The following is a 15,984-nucleotide window of genomic DNA, read 5'->3' as shown; positions in this document are numbered from 1 at the left end:
ATGTGACATTCGAATTCGAAATAGTATTTCTAGTCTAATACTGTGTTTTATAAACGTAATATTCGAATTTGAATGTGACATTCGATTTGAATGTGATATTCGATTCGAATGTGACATTCAAAATAGTGTTTCTAGTCTACAATTGTGTTTTATAAATGTAATATTCTAATTCGAATGTGATATTCGAATGTAACATTCGAATTTGAATGTGACATTCGAATTCGAATGTGACATTCGAATTCGAATGTGACATTCGAAAACTGTAAATAACATTCGAAAATCGAATTTTTAAGAATATTCGTTCTTATCAACATTCTATTATGTAAATCGAATTTCTACAATAACATTCGTTTTAGAATTCGAATTCGGATATAAACACATTCGCCCATCCCTATAGTTGAATAGCTTTAGTACAAAGACATTTCACTAGAGCAACTGATTTTCATTTGGCAGCAGCTTTTGTGTGGGCCTATTTTACTGATTGGTGTAAAGATAAAAGTGGAAACCGTGATTAGATATGAGGGGTACAAGTCTTTATCTGTGCATATGTCACCATGTCTGTGGGTAGATGTGCTTGAATGCATTAGAGGCATTTTATACGTTAAAGCATGTGTCTATAGTATGTGTTGTCTTGTGTGTAAATGTGCACAAGGTGCATGTGGCTTTGTTAGTATTGTATGTGTATAGATTCATCATTTTTAAGAGAGTAATTAGGAAAATGTACTATATAAAATTATTATCTGACATATCAACATTATATTTAAAACTGTAAGCGATTGTATTTGAATACTTCTATGCTCAGGCTGTACTGACTAAGGGCTAGATTACAAGAGGAGCAGTATTTAGCACTCCAGCTTGAACGTAAACTTTGCTAGATGTAAGCGTTGTGTGTACATTGGGGAGCGGGCGTGTACCTTTGTGTGTAATTAGTTACACAATTTTATTGCTCTCACAGTGAAAACTTTTCGTTGCAGGAGATTAAATCTCCTTTCCTCCAGCCTTAAATTGTGACCTCTTGTCACAAACAATTTTCTTGGAATAAATAGAACTTCTGCCATCTCTTTATATGGGCCTTGAATATATTTATATAAAGTAATCGTGTTACCTCTCAAGCGCCTTTGCACTATACATGTATTCCTATAGGTATAGATATCTATTTTACATTAACATTAACAAATATATATAGAAATATATGCCGTGTCTGACGGCATGAGACTGAAGCTCCCATTGGAGCCTATGGAAGCACGCTCTTGTGAGCGCTATGCTTCCGTGCAACACTTGCGTGCCCTGGTATTACTAAATTCAGCACAAATATTGTTTTGCGGAAGCAATATTTTACACTTAATTTGTAATCTAGCACTTAATCTTAAAGCGCTATATGTTTTCTCCAGGGCCAATATGTATTTTTAACCAATAATTCAATTTAATTATTTCCAATAATCCTTTTTTTTGTAGTGAAAAATCTGACTGAAGTTGTACCTTTGCTTCTGAGTAAATTACACGCAGTGGATCACAAATGGCCTTCAAATAATATTTCATCAAGTATTCAGCGTATCCGTGAGCTTATTGCTCAAACAAGGAGTGTGGCCAGCAAGGTGAGATTCCCAATGAAACCGTATAATACAATAAATAGTAGTAGTATGCTATGTGTCTAATTTTTATATTAATATTTACAGGTACAAGTGTCAATGAAGTTTGGAGGTGACTCATCCGTGAATGTAAACCTAAAAACAAATGTAGCTGATCTGAAGGCTTATTCCTCCATGAGTTTGTACATAAACCCAACTGAATATCTGAAGAAGCCAGGAGATAGATTTATCATGTATCTTGGAAATAAAAATGTGAGTGCCTTAGCTGAATAATTATTTATATAATAAAGTCAATTCACGCCTAGGCAAACTGAGAGAAAATGCACTAAAAAAAGACTTAACATAGTCCAAATTTAAAATTGCCCATGGTCTTACAAGTACAAGGTCTTGCTAAGGTAGAATGTTATTTACAAATATGGCCAGTTATTCTGATCTAAGAGGCTGACAGAAAATTAAGAACAGAATAGTCATCTTGATCGCTCGAAAGCCACTGATAAACACTGCTGGACTTTCAAATTTAGCACCAACGTAGCTCTTTTAATTTACATTTTGCAATCAGAGGCATAACTAATTAATGCCTTTCATTACACAATAATTATCTAAGATTTTGCCATGTAAGCCTTCAGTGCTATGAGGGAAGCAAACAAAGTTTAGGAGTGTGAGAGAAATATTTAGTATGTTTGGAAAACAAGTATAATGCGAGGAAGAAGTAAAAGAAATGATATGAATATGTGCATGCATATAACCAACCAGTACATACAGCTAGTATATATTGATTTATGCATTTAATATTCTTTCTGCCCAGGCTAAATCAGACTACATGGGACTTGCAATTAAAAACAACAATCTAGTCTATGTATATAATCTGGGAAGTGGAGATGTCGAGATTCCCTTGCACACCAAGTCCGTCAACACCTGGCCAGCATATTTTAGTCTCGTCAAAATTGAAAGGTAATATTGGTTTGCCATGTAAAATGTGTAGGATTGCCCACATGCAATAATGACACTTATCACGTATGTCCTTGTGTTAATGATAAAGGTCATCAGCAAAGTAAATTAATATTCAACCTTAATGATTTATATTCTGACACTGCTTGTGGGAATCCATAGCATCTCTTGTTTATATAATAGTTATATTTTGTAAAAATACAAAATTAAAATACAGGTACGTGAATGACTATTTTTAGTTTATTTATTTTTTGTCTCCTCTTTATATTCACTTTAAATCTTCAGTTACTCGTAAGATTTTATTTAAAAATAGTTATTTCTTACTCACTATAGATTATTTGTCTCAATAGAATAGTTATGTATAAAATATTTAGGTATACTTAAGCACATATGCAAAACAATTTAAATATTATATTTTACTGGATATCATTAGTAATTGTTTATATTGATTCAAAAGGACATTGAAGTGGATGCTAAACGTTAAATGCATTGTTTCATCTTTTGTGTGAGCATGATGTAGTGTCTTAGTAATAGTTGCCTATGTATCCCCCCCCCCAAAAAAAAACAAAACAAAAAAAATGAACCAAACATGCCATATTCTTCTGCTCCACCCCCTGCTTTGGCACCTTTTTTTCTAGAAGGTCACACAGTGAGCACATTTTGACTCCAGAAAGTTGCTGATGGCAAAATTGTGTAACTAATTCTCTATACTATATCACAAATTAAATTTGGTCTTGTGTAAATTATTGCTGGTATATAGGCCTGAAAAATTGTAATGATAAATAATGTAACCCTTGAAACGTTCCTATTAGTACTACTATATAATAAATAGGAACTCATGAGTAAAACCCATAACAAGTATAACACTAGGAGTAATGATTCATGCTAAATGTTGCAGGGCCCTGCAAACTAAATGTTAATCTTACATTTTGAAATTGTTTCATTAGAGCCAGCACTGCATAGTAAACAGTAGCTTGAAGTAGCATCAATTTGAGAGTTGCTGAACAGGATAATAAAAATATTAACTAATTCTCTTCTCTGTTTTGTATATCATAATGTCCGTTAAACATATTGTTTCAGTGTTTATGCTGAAGCCAGTTCTGTAAGTGTGATTGATATAAGCAACCTAATATGTGTTACTAATCAAGAACATACACTAATATATCCCTAGCAAAGCCGTATAACTTTTAGCCAATATGACTATGAATAGAAAATTCTTGTATTTGTGCTGAATAAACCATTGCTATTTTGCTACGTTGGCATACACTAGTCCTTCAGTATCAATAAAGTTATAGGGATTGTACCAATCAGCCAATGAACATCAAGAGGAATATTATATATATATATTCACAGAGGCTGGTGCACTCGCACAAACAGGTCTCCAGTTGCCAGGGTGCTGAATGTAGGTAGAGATAAAGGTAATAGGAGACAGCACTCGCTGGGCTTAAGGATAAGCAATAGAAGCTTTTATTTACGTGGCGTTTCGGGGACAGCTCCGGTCTGATGAAGGGGAGCTGTCCCCGAAACGTTACGTAAATAAAAGCTTCTATTGCTTATCCTTAAGCCCAGCAAGTGCTGTCTTCTATTACCTTTATGTATAAATATATATATATAGTTCAGCAAATAAGCATTAGTAGGAAGAAAACAACTCATTCTGCTATATATATATATATGTAACTTTAAGAAGTTTAGCACAGCAATGAGTTCTTCAAAATAATCATGGATTTGAGTTTAGAACTTTATGAGTTGGAAAACTCTGACATGCAAAATGTGTTTACTGATATTGGGTTGATGTGCATTGTGTTTAAAATAGTATTTTGCTTTGTTGTATAGAACTGAAGTTAATTAAAGCATCACATTAATAAACTTTAACATACACGTCTGAAATGTAGAGCACACGTTACGTCTATCATCCAATTAGATTTCTGAATTCTTTTATGAGTAATTAATATTAAGAAGTCTGACTCACATGTTCCTGAAGACCAGACATGACAAATCACAAAGGGCTGGGGAACCCAATGTATTCTTTGTCCCACATGTTATGTTTATTTTTAAATTATGGAGGTATCTTGCCATACTTTAACTGAGACTGCCTACCGCTGCAAATGACTTATGTGCGGAATGTGGTGAACATTATGGGACATATTTATCAAGCTCTATATGGAGCTTGAGGCCCCTTGTTTCTGGCGATCCTGAAGGCTTGCCGGAAACAGAAGTTATGAAGCAGCGGTCTAAAGACCACTGCTCCATAACTTGTCTGCCTGCTCTGAGGCGGCGGACAGAAATCAACCCAATCAAATACGATCGGGTTGTTTGACACCCCCTGCGGGGGGGGGGGCTTTGCACCAGCAGTTCACAAGAACTACTGGTGCAATGATAAATGCTAACAGAATATGCTGTTGGCATTTATCGATGTGTAGCGAAGTGCAGCGGAGATGATACGCTACTTCGTATCATGTCCGCTCGCCCATTGATACATATGCCCCTGAAGGCAAGTTTACGAGAAGCAGCATTTGCACCTTGCTGACAGTCATCAGCAAATTCCTGCTTTGGAGCTGCAACACATACTTCTTCAAAGTGGGTCTTTACCTATGTGTTTAACCCCTTAATGGAGATAGATTACATAGCGAACTAGGGTCAGTAATGGATAAATTGCATGCTCTAACAAATTGGAACTTTTAATTTTTGCGTTAGAATGTCCCTTTATTTGTGATGTTTTCTTCAGGCTTGGACGACACGGTAAAGTGCTTCTAACAATCCCTAGTCAAGGCACCACAGATGAGGCACTGTTCATCAACAAGGGTGAAGCACCTGGGAATGATGCTCTGCTGGACATGGACCCAGACAATACTGTTTTGTACGTTGGTGGTGTGCCTGCAGGATTTAAGGTACTGGGAAATTATTAATTTCTTTGATTATATAGAGGGGCATTAAAGTCATCTTATAAATATATATATATACACATATATACACACATATACATACTGTATATATACATAGTACATATCAGCACTTACCTGAGTAAATTTTCCCTTTAAATAGTGCTGTGGTTTCACTATAGACTTTTTAGACTTCATAGATTTTTAGAGAGTCTGACATATGCTATTCAGTTCATATTAACTAGAAAAGTGGTCCAATGTAATAGAAACCATTTTTATCAGTTACCATGCAAATATTGGGCATAGTTAACTTAACCCTTTCCGGTCCTTTAAACGTTTCATTTGTGTGGCCGGCAGGTCTGATTTAATTTTCACGGCAATTTTTTTTTTAATTACACAGCTAAATAGCAAGTCACTGCTATATGTCGCTATTTAGCTGTGAAATTCAATATCCGACATTTGAGCGCATACGCTAAAACCCCTTGTCGGATATTTTCCGACAAAGGACCACAAAGGGTTAATGCACGTCATACTGAAAATGGCTGGATTTTGGCATTGTTTTGCTTGGATTAATAATTAATAAAATTCTCTAGTAAGTCAAAATATGTTATCCCTAAAAGATTATTTAATATTTTGAGAGCTCGATAAGAAATACATCAAATAAAAAGACTTTGGAGAAATTAGTTTTACTCAGTAGTATCCAAATTCTGATTTTATAGTAAGTAAACCAAGAATCAATACCCTAACACATATAAACCAGCATTCTTTTCTGTATTATTTATAGTCTACCAATATAGCCAGTGGCTTTTATTTTGAAATCACAGTTTTCTTTAAATTTTGCTCTGCAGTGGTTTTTAAAAATGTTTTGTATGGCCAACAATATACCAGACAAACAAATTATTCCTTCTTTAGCCCAAGTAATCCAACAAAATAACTTGGCAAATAATTACTCCCTTGGCTGGGAGATACATTTGCAATTCTTTACCTACTTATGAACTGACTGAAGCCATCTTTCCTTACCAAGGAATACCCATCAGCTAGCTTTATGTATCACACCCATGCAATGCCTCATTAGTATCTAACATGTTCATTATATAGTTAATAAAACTCATTGTGCAAACTGTGTGTGATTTAAATCTTCCTGTTTTGTTTTTATTAGCTCCCTACCAGTTTAACTCTTCCAGGATTTGTTGGCTGTCTGGAGCTTTCTACTCTGAATAATGATGTGATCAGTTTGTATAATTTCTGGCATATTTACAACATCAACACTGCCACAGCACCACCTTGTGTCAGGTAAGCTAAATTTCGCTTCTCACATGTGATTTTACTGTACAGTAGACAATACGAACTCAACACCAGATACAAATATTTGTATATACTAAATATTGCATGATAGTGCTTTTATTATTCATTTTGGTGTTTGTACAATTAATAGAACTACTTCTCATTGAATTACTAAAAACTGACCAGTTAATTATACAATATAACAAGCAAAAATGATAAGAAACATGTTTCACAGACCTTTTTATAAGGGCATTTTCCCAAGCGATTTTACAGACCTTCACAGCAAATAATACTTCAAACCAAAAGTAAAGCATAACAGCTATTTAGTATTGATTGTGACTGTCAATTTTTTCTGAATTCAAATTTTTTATTTTAACAATAATATCAATTTATGAACTTATCTAATGAACAATTTCATATAATTTCACATAATATTATAATAAACAGTTTTAAATCTCAAAACACTTGCTGCTCCTTCAACAAATGAATTAAAGGGACAGTCTACCATAGAATTGTTATTGTTTTAAAAGATAGATAATCCCTTTATTAGCCATTCCCCAGTTTTGCATAACCAACACAGTTATATTAATATACTTTTTACCTCTGTGATACCTTGTATCTAGCAACCTTCTTCCAGCCCCCTGATCACATGACTGTGACTGTTTATTATCTATTGTCTTAAATTTAGCATTGTTTTGTGCTAGATCTTAAATAACCCCCTGTGCCTGAACACAGTGTTATCTATATGGCCCACGTGCACTTTCTGTCTCTTTGTGTTGAAAAGAGATTTAAAAAGCCTGTGATAAGAGGCAGCCCTCAAAGGCTTAGAAATTAGCATATGAGCCTACCTAGGTTTAGTTTAAACTAAGAATACCAAGAGAAGAAAGCAAATTTGATGATAAAAGTAAATTGGATTGATTAAAATTAAAAGTCCTATCTGAATAATGAAAGTTTAATTTATACTAGACTGTCCCTTTAAACAAATTTGATAATAGACGTAAATTGGAAAGTTGTTTAAAGTTGTATGCTCTACTTAAATCATTAAAGAAAACTTTTGGGTTTCATGTCCATTTAATTATAATTGAGCATTCTGATGATAGTATTTAAGTTGTTTACAACTTGTGACTTGAGCTTAGGGTTGCCACCCGTCCCTTAAAATACAGAACACTTATATGTTACACATGTTGCAGGGTGTGCAGAGAGGAATATGAATAGTGTTGTCCAGAAACACAATACATGTTCCTCCCTGCACACCCTGCAGCATGTGTAACTCATAAGTGTCCAGGAAAACATGGCTGAGGTGGCAACCCTACTTGAGGTACATATTTTTTTATTAACCCTAGAAACAATTGTGTTTAACGAAGCATTTGAAGCAAACTTGAAATGGAAGTAGGATAATCCTTACGCATTCCAAAAATACCTTTAAAAAAAAAAAAATATCTAGTAACAGCAAATTCCTCATAGTGGCACAATTTTAGTAACCTCAACAACCTCACACTACTTTTTATTTATTGACAGCTTATTATTTTCAAACTCAGTTAATGATAGTGGCTCCTGACAGATGAACGCAGTGACCAGACGCCAGAGAGTTTCATTCTGACCCCAACCACTGTAACACATGTGCCTCTATTACATATGTGCCAGAGTTATAGCCCTTTAACCCATACAAAGAGCTTCCCTAATCACAAATAAAGTTGAATTACCACTGTCTGGACCCCCAGATCCCCATAAAGCCTCACTTATTTCTTTCTCAATCACAAAAGGATGTTAAATTTAATGGAAGCATTTGCTATTTGGGAGGAACTGTGTAGAGTAGTCAGTGGAGGGGACAGTATGAGGATGGGTTTTTATGTTTGGGAAAGATAATGAGGGAGGTTGTGGTGCAGGAGCCAAGTGTTAAGGTGAGATTGCGGTAGGGACAGGTTTACAATTATGGATATGGTAAGGGTTAATTGCAGTCTGGGAAACCAGGAGAGAATTTCAGGTTTTTTTTTAAAGGAGGTTAAAGGGACATGAAACCCAAATATTTTCTTTCATGATTTAGAAAGAGCATTCAGAGTCATTTTAAACAACTTTCTAATTTACTTCTAATATCTAATTTGCTTTATTCTTTTGATATCCAATGCTGAAAAGCATATCTAGATATGTTCAGTAGCTGCTGATTGGTGGCTGCACATAGATGCCTCTTGCGATTTGCTCACCCATGTGCATTGCTATTTCTTTAACAAAGGATATCTAAAGAATGAAGCAAATTGCATAATAGAAGTAAATTGGAATGTTGTTTAAAATTGTATTATATACCTGAATTATGAAATAAATATTTTGGGTTTAGTATTCCTTTAATTCAATTCAGAGAATAATTTCTCTTGGATCATCTTTAATTCGTTTTACAGTAAAAATGTTTGTATAACAGTCAAAAGTATGTGTATTACTGTTTAATTTGTCACTACACAAATGCTTCTTCAGATGAACTTATATGCCACACATCATTGCAAACATCTTAGGATAACGTTACTATTATTTTCTAGTGGCTTCTGAAGAAAGTATTAGCTGATACTATTACTTTGAAGCTGCAATAGAGTTTCAGTAGCTCATCCTTAGCGCAGCTCCAGTGTGACGGCTGATAGACCACTGTTGATAATAATAGGCTGCTGCTATTTTGTTGCTTTGTCACTACCAGTTATGGCTTCTGCAGGACCTTGCTGATTGTATTTCTTTAGATCTGCTACAACTATGATTTTCAGATTCTTTGCTTTGTCACAGTGTGATAATTTTTTTCTTTTTGCTTTTCTGTATGGTTTCCTGGAAATATGAAAGTTTTTCATTTTTCTTAGAAATAAACTGGCTTTCACTCAGAGTCGTGCAGCCAGCTACTTCTTTGATGGCTCTGGCTACGCTGTTGTGCGTAACATCGAAAGGAGAGGTCGGTTTACCCAAGTCACTCGTTTTGATATTGAAGTACGAACACCAGTGGATAATGCCCTTGTATTCCTAATGGTTAATGGAGTGAGTATTGTTTTTATCATGTACTGTTTACCTCAGAGACATGCACTTCTGTCTATCAAAAGTAGCATATTGTTATATATTGTGCTTTAATGTTTATAGTAATCATGACCTTTTTCAATTTTGCAGACAAAGTTCTTTAGTTTGGAAATTCAAGATGGCTACATAAGAGTGCTCTATGACTTTGGCTTCAGTAAAGGCCCTGTGCTCCTTGATGACACTCAAAAGAAATTCAAGATAAATGATGCAAAATACCATGAGGTACCACATAAGTCATGTTCACATTTAGCTGATTTAGGGCAAAATTACAAGTGGAGCTGTATTAAACACTCCCGCTCGACTGTTAACTCTGCTAAAAGTAGGCTTTATGTGAGTGTCAGGTAGTGTTCGTATTACAAGTTGAAAGTAAACAGTTTTCACATGAGCAATAACCCGATGCGAGCAAAAAGCCAAACTTAGGATATTGTGGGTGTGTGTTAATGTATTCCCCCATAGAAGTCAATGGAGCAAAAAAGTGAAGAAAAAAAAAAAAACGAACAACCTAACCGCGAGCAAAACTGATCCCATATTCTCAAGTGTGCTAACCCGACATGAAAATATGAATATTTTACATTCCAATGTTCTTCACATAGCAGAATATGTTCTATTTATTGTAAGTTCCCACGGGAATAGGGCCCTCAGTTCCCCCTGTACTTGTCTGTAAAAGTTTGTCTTTTATCGTATTGTTTCTCCATTGTACTGTTATCCTTGTACCCATGGGTAGCGCTGTGGAATCTGTTGGCGCTTTATAAATAAAAAATAATAATAATAAATACATATTTTCACTTATATCTGATAGTATTTTGATACAATATATATCTATATACCTATGTAGGTGATTATATATAGCTATATACAGATATATATATATAGTAATATCTATTTATAAATACAAAGCAGTGGCGTCACTAGGGGGGTGTGGGGGGTGCGGGCCGCACCTGGGTGAGATGCATAGATTATTTTATTAGAGGCTGGCATTTGTGAACATTAGTGGGACTTGGGAAGTTGTAGACACACAATTTTTTTGCCCCATGAGCCAGTGCTGCAATTTCTACAAATAGTTTTCCCGGCTGCTTTTGCTTGTTTGTACTTTGCTCCTCCCCTGCCCAATTTCACTATGAATGTTGTGGGTGTGCCGTGGGGCTTGCGCTGCTAGCACTGCTAGCCTAAACCTAGCCTAAACCTGCCTGCCTATCTGTGCTCACTGCTCAGTGATGCGGCCCAGGGCTGTGCACTGACAGACTTGGAACAGGGTCAGAGAGCAGAATTTTCATAGTTTGCGCGCCTAAACCTTTTCTTCAGTGATTTATTTTAGAGTGCTCTGTTTATCTTTCATTTGATGTTCTGCTGAGCCAGGGAGCAGCTCTAGGCATGAGCTTCATAATTAATGCAGTGCAGTTTACATATTTTGTATGTGTGTGTCTGAGTTTTTGTGTGTCTCAGTGTTTTTGTGTGTGTGTTTTTGTGTGTGTGTCTGAGTGTGTTTCCGAGTGTTTGTGTGTGCATCTGAGTATGTTTTTAAGTGTGTCTGAGTGTTTGTATGTGTGTTTGCCTGTGTTTTGTGTGTGTCTGCTTTCTGGGGGGGGGGGTGACACCATGACTTACCGCACCGGGTGACACCAACCCTAGTGACGCCACTGATACAAAGAACATATTACCCTATGTGCAGAACATTGGAATGTGAAATATTTCCAGGACATACACAGTAAAATACTTTATTAAATATTAATATTGCATAAATATGATTTTTCATGTTTTCAGCTACTTAACGGCAAAGGACTCCAATGCACTTATATGTCTTTATGTGTGTACACATGTATTTAAATGTTTATATGTGTATATAAGTCTATAAATACATATATACACATATAAATACATACATTCATATGTACACACATATAAACATATATATATATATATATATATATATACACACATAAACATATTTAGACATGTATATGTATGTATCTCTATGTTAAGGCCCTTTGCCTGCCTTTTTTGTGAATTTTTTTATTTTTGTCAGATAGTGTTATTATGAGTGCAACTGTACTCTGTAATGTATTTTTGATGTGTTCTGTGACACTTTTTTGTTTCACAAAACAGTTAACGAGAGCTCTAAGGACATGCTATCCTGGCGAGAATTAACTACAATTGCACTCAAGCAATCGCATTTACTTTCAACTTGTAATACGAGCGAAAACCCTGACCCCCGCATACACTCGCAATAAACCCCTTTTCGCTTGCTTGTAACTGTTAGCGCTCCACTCGTAATCTGACCCACAATTAGCAGTACATTTTATAAATTTTAACATCAAATGGATATTTCATAATGCCTCATAAAGCTAACATACTGAAATCTCTATGGTCTTTTCTAGATTTCGGTGATTTATCACAATTTCAAGAAGATGATTTTAGTAATTGACAGAAGACATGTGAAGAGTGTAGACAATGAAAGATTATCAATTCCTTTCACAGACATATACATCGGAGGAGCACCTTCTAGTATTTTACAGAGGTTGGTTCATACCAAGTCTCAATAGGATAAAACTCCTAATGTATGTTTGTCTCTGACATCCTAATCAAAAGTTCTATCTAACCTTCCCATATTTTTATCTAAATTGTTAGCTTTTTCATTCCTTTACTATGTGTGTTTTTTCTAATTGTTATTTTATTTGTTTTACCCATTCCACACACGTATATGTAATGTGCACACACACACACCCAGATGAGCACACAAATCCTCCTCTGTACAAACACGCACACACACTGTTTCACTGTGGTGAGAGAAAGATATTTGAATTGGACTAGACAATAAAATGTTTCCTATTCAATTTTATATACTATATATATATATATATATATATATATATATATATATACACACATATATATATATACTGTATATATATATATATATATATATATATATATATATATATATATATATATATATAAACAGGGCTCAAAATTTCCACTAGCCATTGGCAAGTGGAAATTTAACAGTGGCGAGTGAAAGTTAATGAGTGAATGTCTACAAATATTATCTAAAGGGATAGTATCCATGAAAGGGCAAGGATATGTTATTGCTCTAGGGCTATAGTGACCCCATTAGAGCTTAGACTATTACTTCTGAGAAGGTAAAAAGGGGCAGAGAAATATAGGAGAGGAAGCGTGAAAGTGGAGAAAAAGATAGTGTTAAGATAGAGTGGAGAAAAAAAATGTGAAGAGATATGGGAGAAGATATAGAAAGAGTATAAAGAGAAGATATGGGGTAAATTTATCATAGTGCGAGCGGACATGATACGATGTAGTGTATCATGTTCGCTGCACATCGATAAATGCATACGCTGTAAGCATTTATCATTGCACCAGCAGTTCTTGTAAACTGCTGGTGCAATGCTGCTCCCTGCAGATTCACGGCCAATTCGGCGCTAGTAGGGGGGTCAATCAACCCGATCGTATTTGATCGGGTTAATTTCTGTCCGTGGCCTCAGAGCAGGCGGACAAGTTAGGGAGCAGTGGTCTTTAGACCGCAGCTTCATAACTTCTGTTACCGACGAGCCTCGCACGGAAACAGGGGCATCAAGCTCCATACCGAGCCTGATAAATTGGCCCCATGGCCTGAGAGAGAAGGGGGGGGGGTAAAAAGAGAGATTAAAGAGAGGAAGGGAGTGGAGAAAGATAGATGAGAGGTCTGCTGTGACCTCTCATTATTGTCAACACTCTGCTTTCTCTCGTCCAACAGCTTCCTTTTTCTGTCAAGCTGTTGTCTTCCCCAGAACTGTTGATGTTGCTAACTTTGTTAATTTATTACTGTATGTAGCATTATTAAATTTATGGTATAAAACAAAAACAATATTAAAAAATGACTGCACAATAAGTTGTTTCACATTGGCTAAACATATGCAAAGACAGGGGGGGGAGTTAGTGGGTGGGGTGTGGGTGGATCAGAATTTAAAACTTTGTGTTGGCTAGTAGCTTAGGACTTGAAATTTTAAACACTGTAATGTTATATATATATCTCAACACGGAAATTGACTGCACTCTCAAACTAGAAAGGGTGCACATCCCATAAAGCTCAAAAACTCACAGCATTGGGTGCTTACCAGCACTCAAAGACACAAAGACAGCTGCAAATATTTCATATTCTCAGGTAGTTAATCTCAAACCAGCTTGGGTGCAAAGCCCAAAGGGGAAATTACAAAACAAAAATATTGACACAACACATAAAAAGCATGATTTTGCTAGCATACAGCTAAATAAAAAAAACTAAATAGAAGAGTTGTATAATGCCTATATTACAGATCTTAGGCTCATATTCAACACTTTAATATTTTATAGTTGACAACTACCTAATAATCACCTAGATTACGAGTTTTGAGTTAGAGGCTGTGCAGTGCTAACGAGCAGTTTATGCTCACCGCTCACTTACAAACAGCGCTGGTATTACGGGTTTTTACAACCCAGACAAGAAGTGAGCGTTGAGCAAAATTTAGCTCCTTACCGCACTCCAATACCAGCGCTGCTTACGTTAGCGGTGAGCTGGTGTAACATGCTCCTGCATGATTTCCCCATAGGAATCAACGGGGAGAGCCGGCTGAAAAAAAGTCTAACACCTGCAAAAAAGCAGCGTAAAACTCAGTAACAAAGCCCCATTGATTCCTATGGGTAAATACATTTTATGTCTACACCTAACACCCTAACATGAACCCCGAGTCTAAACACCCCTAATCTTACACTTATTAACCCCTAATCTGCCGCAACCTACATTATATTATTAACCCCTAATCTGCCACTCCGGACACCGCCGCCACCTACATTATACTTATGAACCCCTAATCTGCTGCCCCCAACATCGCAGACACCTACCTTATATTTATTAACCCCTAATCTACCGCCCCCAATGTCGCGGCCACCTACCTACATTTATTAACCCCTAATCTGCTGCCCCCAATGTCGCTGACACTATAATAAACATATTAACCCCTAAACCGCCGCACTCCCGCCTCGCAGATATAAGTTAAATATTATTAACCCCTAAACCTAAGTCTAACCCTAAACCTAACACCCCCTAACTTAAATATAATTAAACGAAATCTAAATAAAATTACTATAATTAACTAAAGTATTCCTATTTAAAACTAAATACCTGTAAAATAAACCCTAAGATAGCTACAATATAACTAATAGTTTTTATTTTACAGGCAAGTTTGTATTTATTTTTAACTAGGTACAATAGTTATTAAATAGTTATTAACTATTTAATAACCACCTAGCTAAAATAAATACAAAAGTACCTGAAAAATAAAACCTAACCTAAGTTACAATTACACCTAACACTACACTACAATTAAATTATTTCCCTAAATTAAATACAATTAAATTAAATTATCTAAAGTACAAAAAACAAAACGCTAAATTACAGAAAATAATAAACAAATTACAAGATTTTTAAACTAATTACACCTAATCTAATCCGCCTAACAAAATAAAAAAGCCCCCCAAAATAAAAAAAGCCCTACCCTACACTAAATTACAAATAGCCCTTAAAAGGGCCTTTTGCGGGGCATTGCCCAAAAGTAATCAGCTCTTTTACCTGTAAAAAAAAGTACAAATCCCCCCCAACATTAAAACCCACCACCCACACAACCAACCATACCCTAAAACCCACCCAATACCCCCTTAAAAAAACCTAACACTAACCCCTTGAAGATCACCTTAACGGGAGAAGTCTTCATCCAACCGGGCCGAAGTCCTCACCGAAGCCGGGAGAAGTCTTCATCCAAGCCGGGCGAAGTGGTCCTCCAGATGGGCAGAAGTCTTCATCCAGACGGCATCTTCTATCTTCATCCATCCGGCGTGGAGCGGGTCCATCTTCAAGACATCCGACGCGGAGCATCCTCTTCTGATGACGGCTAAGACTGAATGAAGGTTCCTTTAAATGACGTCATCCAAGATGGTGTCCCTTCAATTCCGATTGGCTGATAGAATTCTATCAGCCAATCGGAATTAAGGTAGAAAAAATCATATTGGCTGATGCAATCAGCCAATAGGATTGAACTTCAATCCTATTGGCTGATCCAATCAGCCAATAGGATTGAGCTTGCATTCTATTGACTGTTCCAATCAGTCAATAGAATGCGAGCTCAATCCTATTGGCTGATTGAATCAGCCAATAGGATTTTTTCTACCTTAATTCCGATTGGTTGATAGAATTCATTCAGTCTTAGCCGTCGTCAGAA

General features: G+C 35.9%; 1 protein-coding gene across 1 annotated transcript in view; it reads left to right on the top strand.

Moving 5' to 3' along the window:
• The window catches only part of LAMA4 (laminin subunit alpha 4), a 247,604-nt gene that overhangs the window by 186,730 nt on the left and 44,890 nt on the right, over nucleotides 1-15,984 (top strand). Inside the window, exons 20-27 of the mRNA XM_053710874.1 lie at nucleotides 1,456-1,595; nucleotides 1,677-1,841; nucleotides 2,395-2,540; nucleotides 5,263-5,425; nucleotides 6,576-6,709; nucleotides 9,535-9,706; nucleotides 9,833-9,964; nucleotides 12,118-12,257. Of these exons, the coding sequence (XP_053566849.1) occupies nucleotides 1,456-1,595; nucleotides 1,677-1,841; nucleotides 2,395-2,540; nucleotides 5,263-5,425; nucleotides 6,576-6,709; nucleotides 9,535-9,706; nucleotides 9,833-9,964; nucleotides 12,118-12,257 (1,192 nt within the window). The remainder of the gene's footprint in view (nucleotides 1-1,455; nucleotides 1,596-1,676; nucleotides 1,842-2,394; nucleotides 2,541-5,262; nucleotides 5,426-6,575; nucleotides 6,710-9,534; nucleotides 9,707-9,832; nucleotides 9,965-12,117; nucleotides 12,258-15,984) is intronic.

The sequence above is a fragment of the Bombina bombina genome, chromosome 4 (genome assembly GCF_027579735.1).
Source record: "Bombina bombina isolate aBomBom1 chromosome 4, aBomBom1.pri, whole genome shotgun sequence".
NCBI classification, from domain to species: domain Eukaryota; kingdom Metazoa; phylum Chordata; class Amphibia; order Anura; family Bombinatoridae; genus Bombina; species Bombina bombina.
The sequence above is the reverse complement of the archived record's forward strand: the minus strand, read 5'-3'. Positions and strand labels throughout refer to the sequence as shown.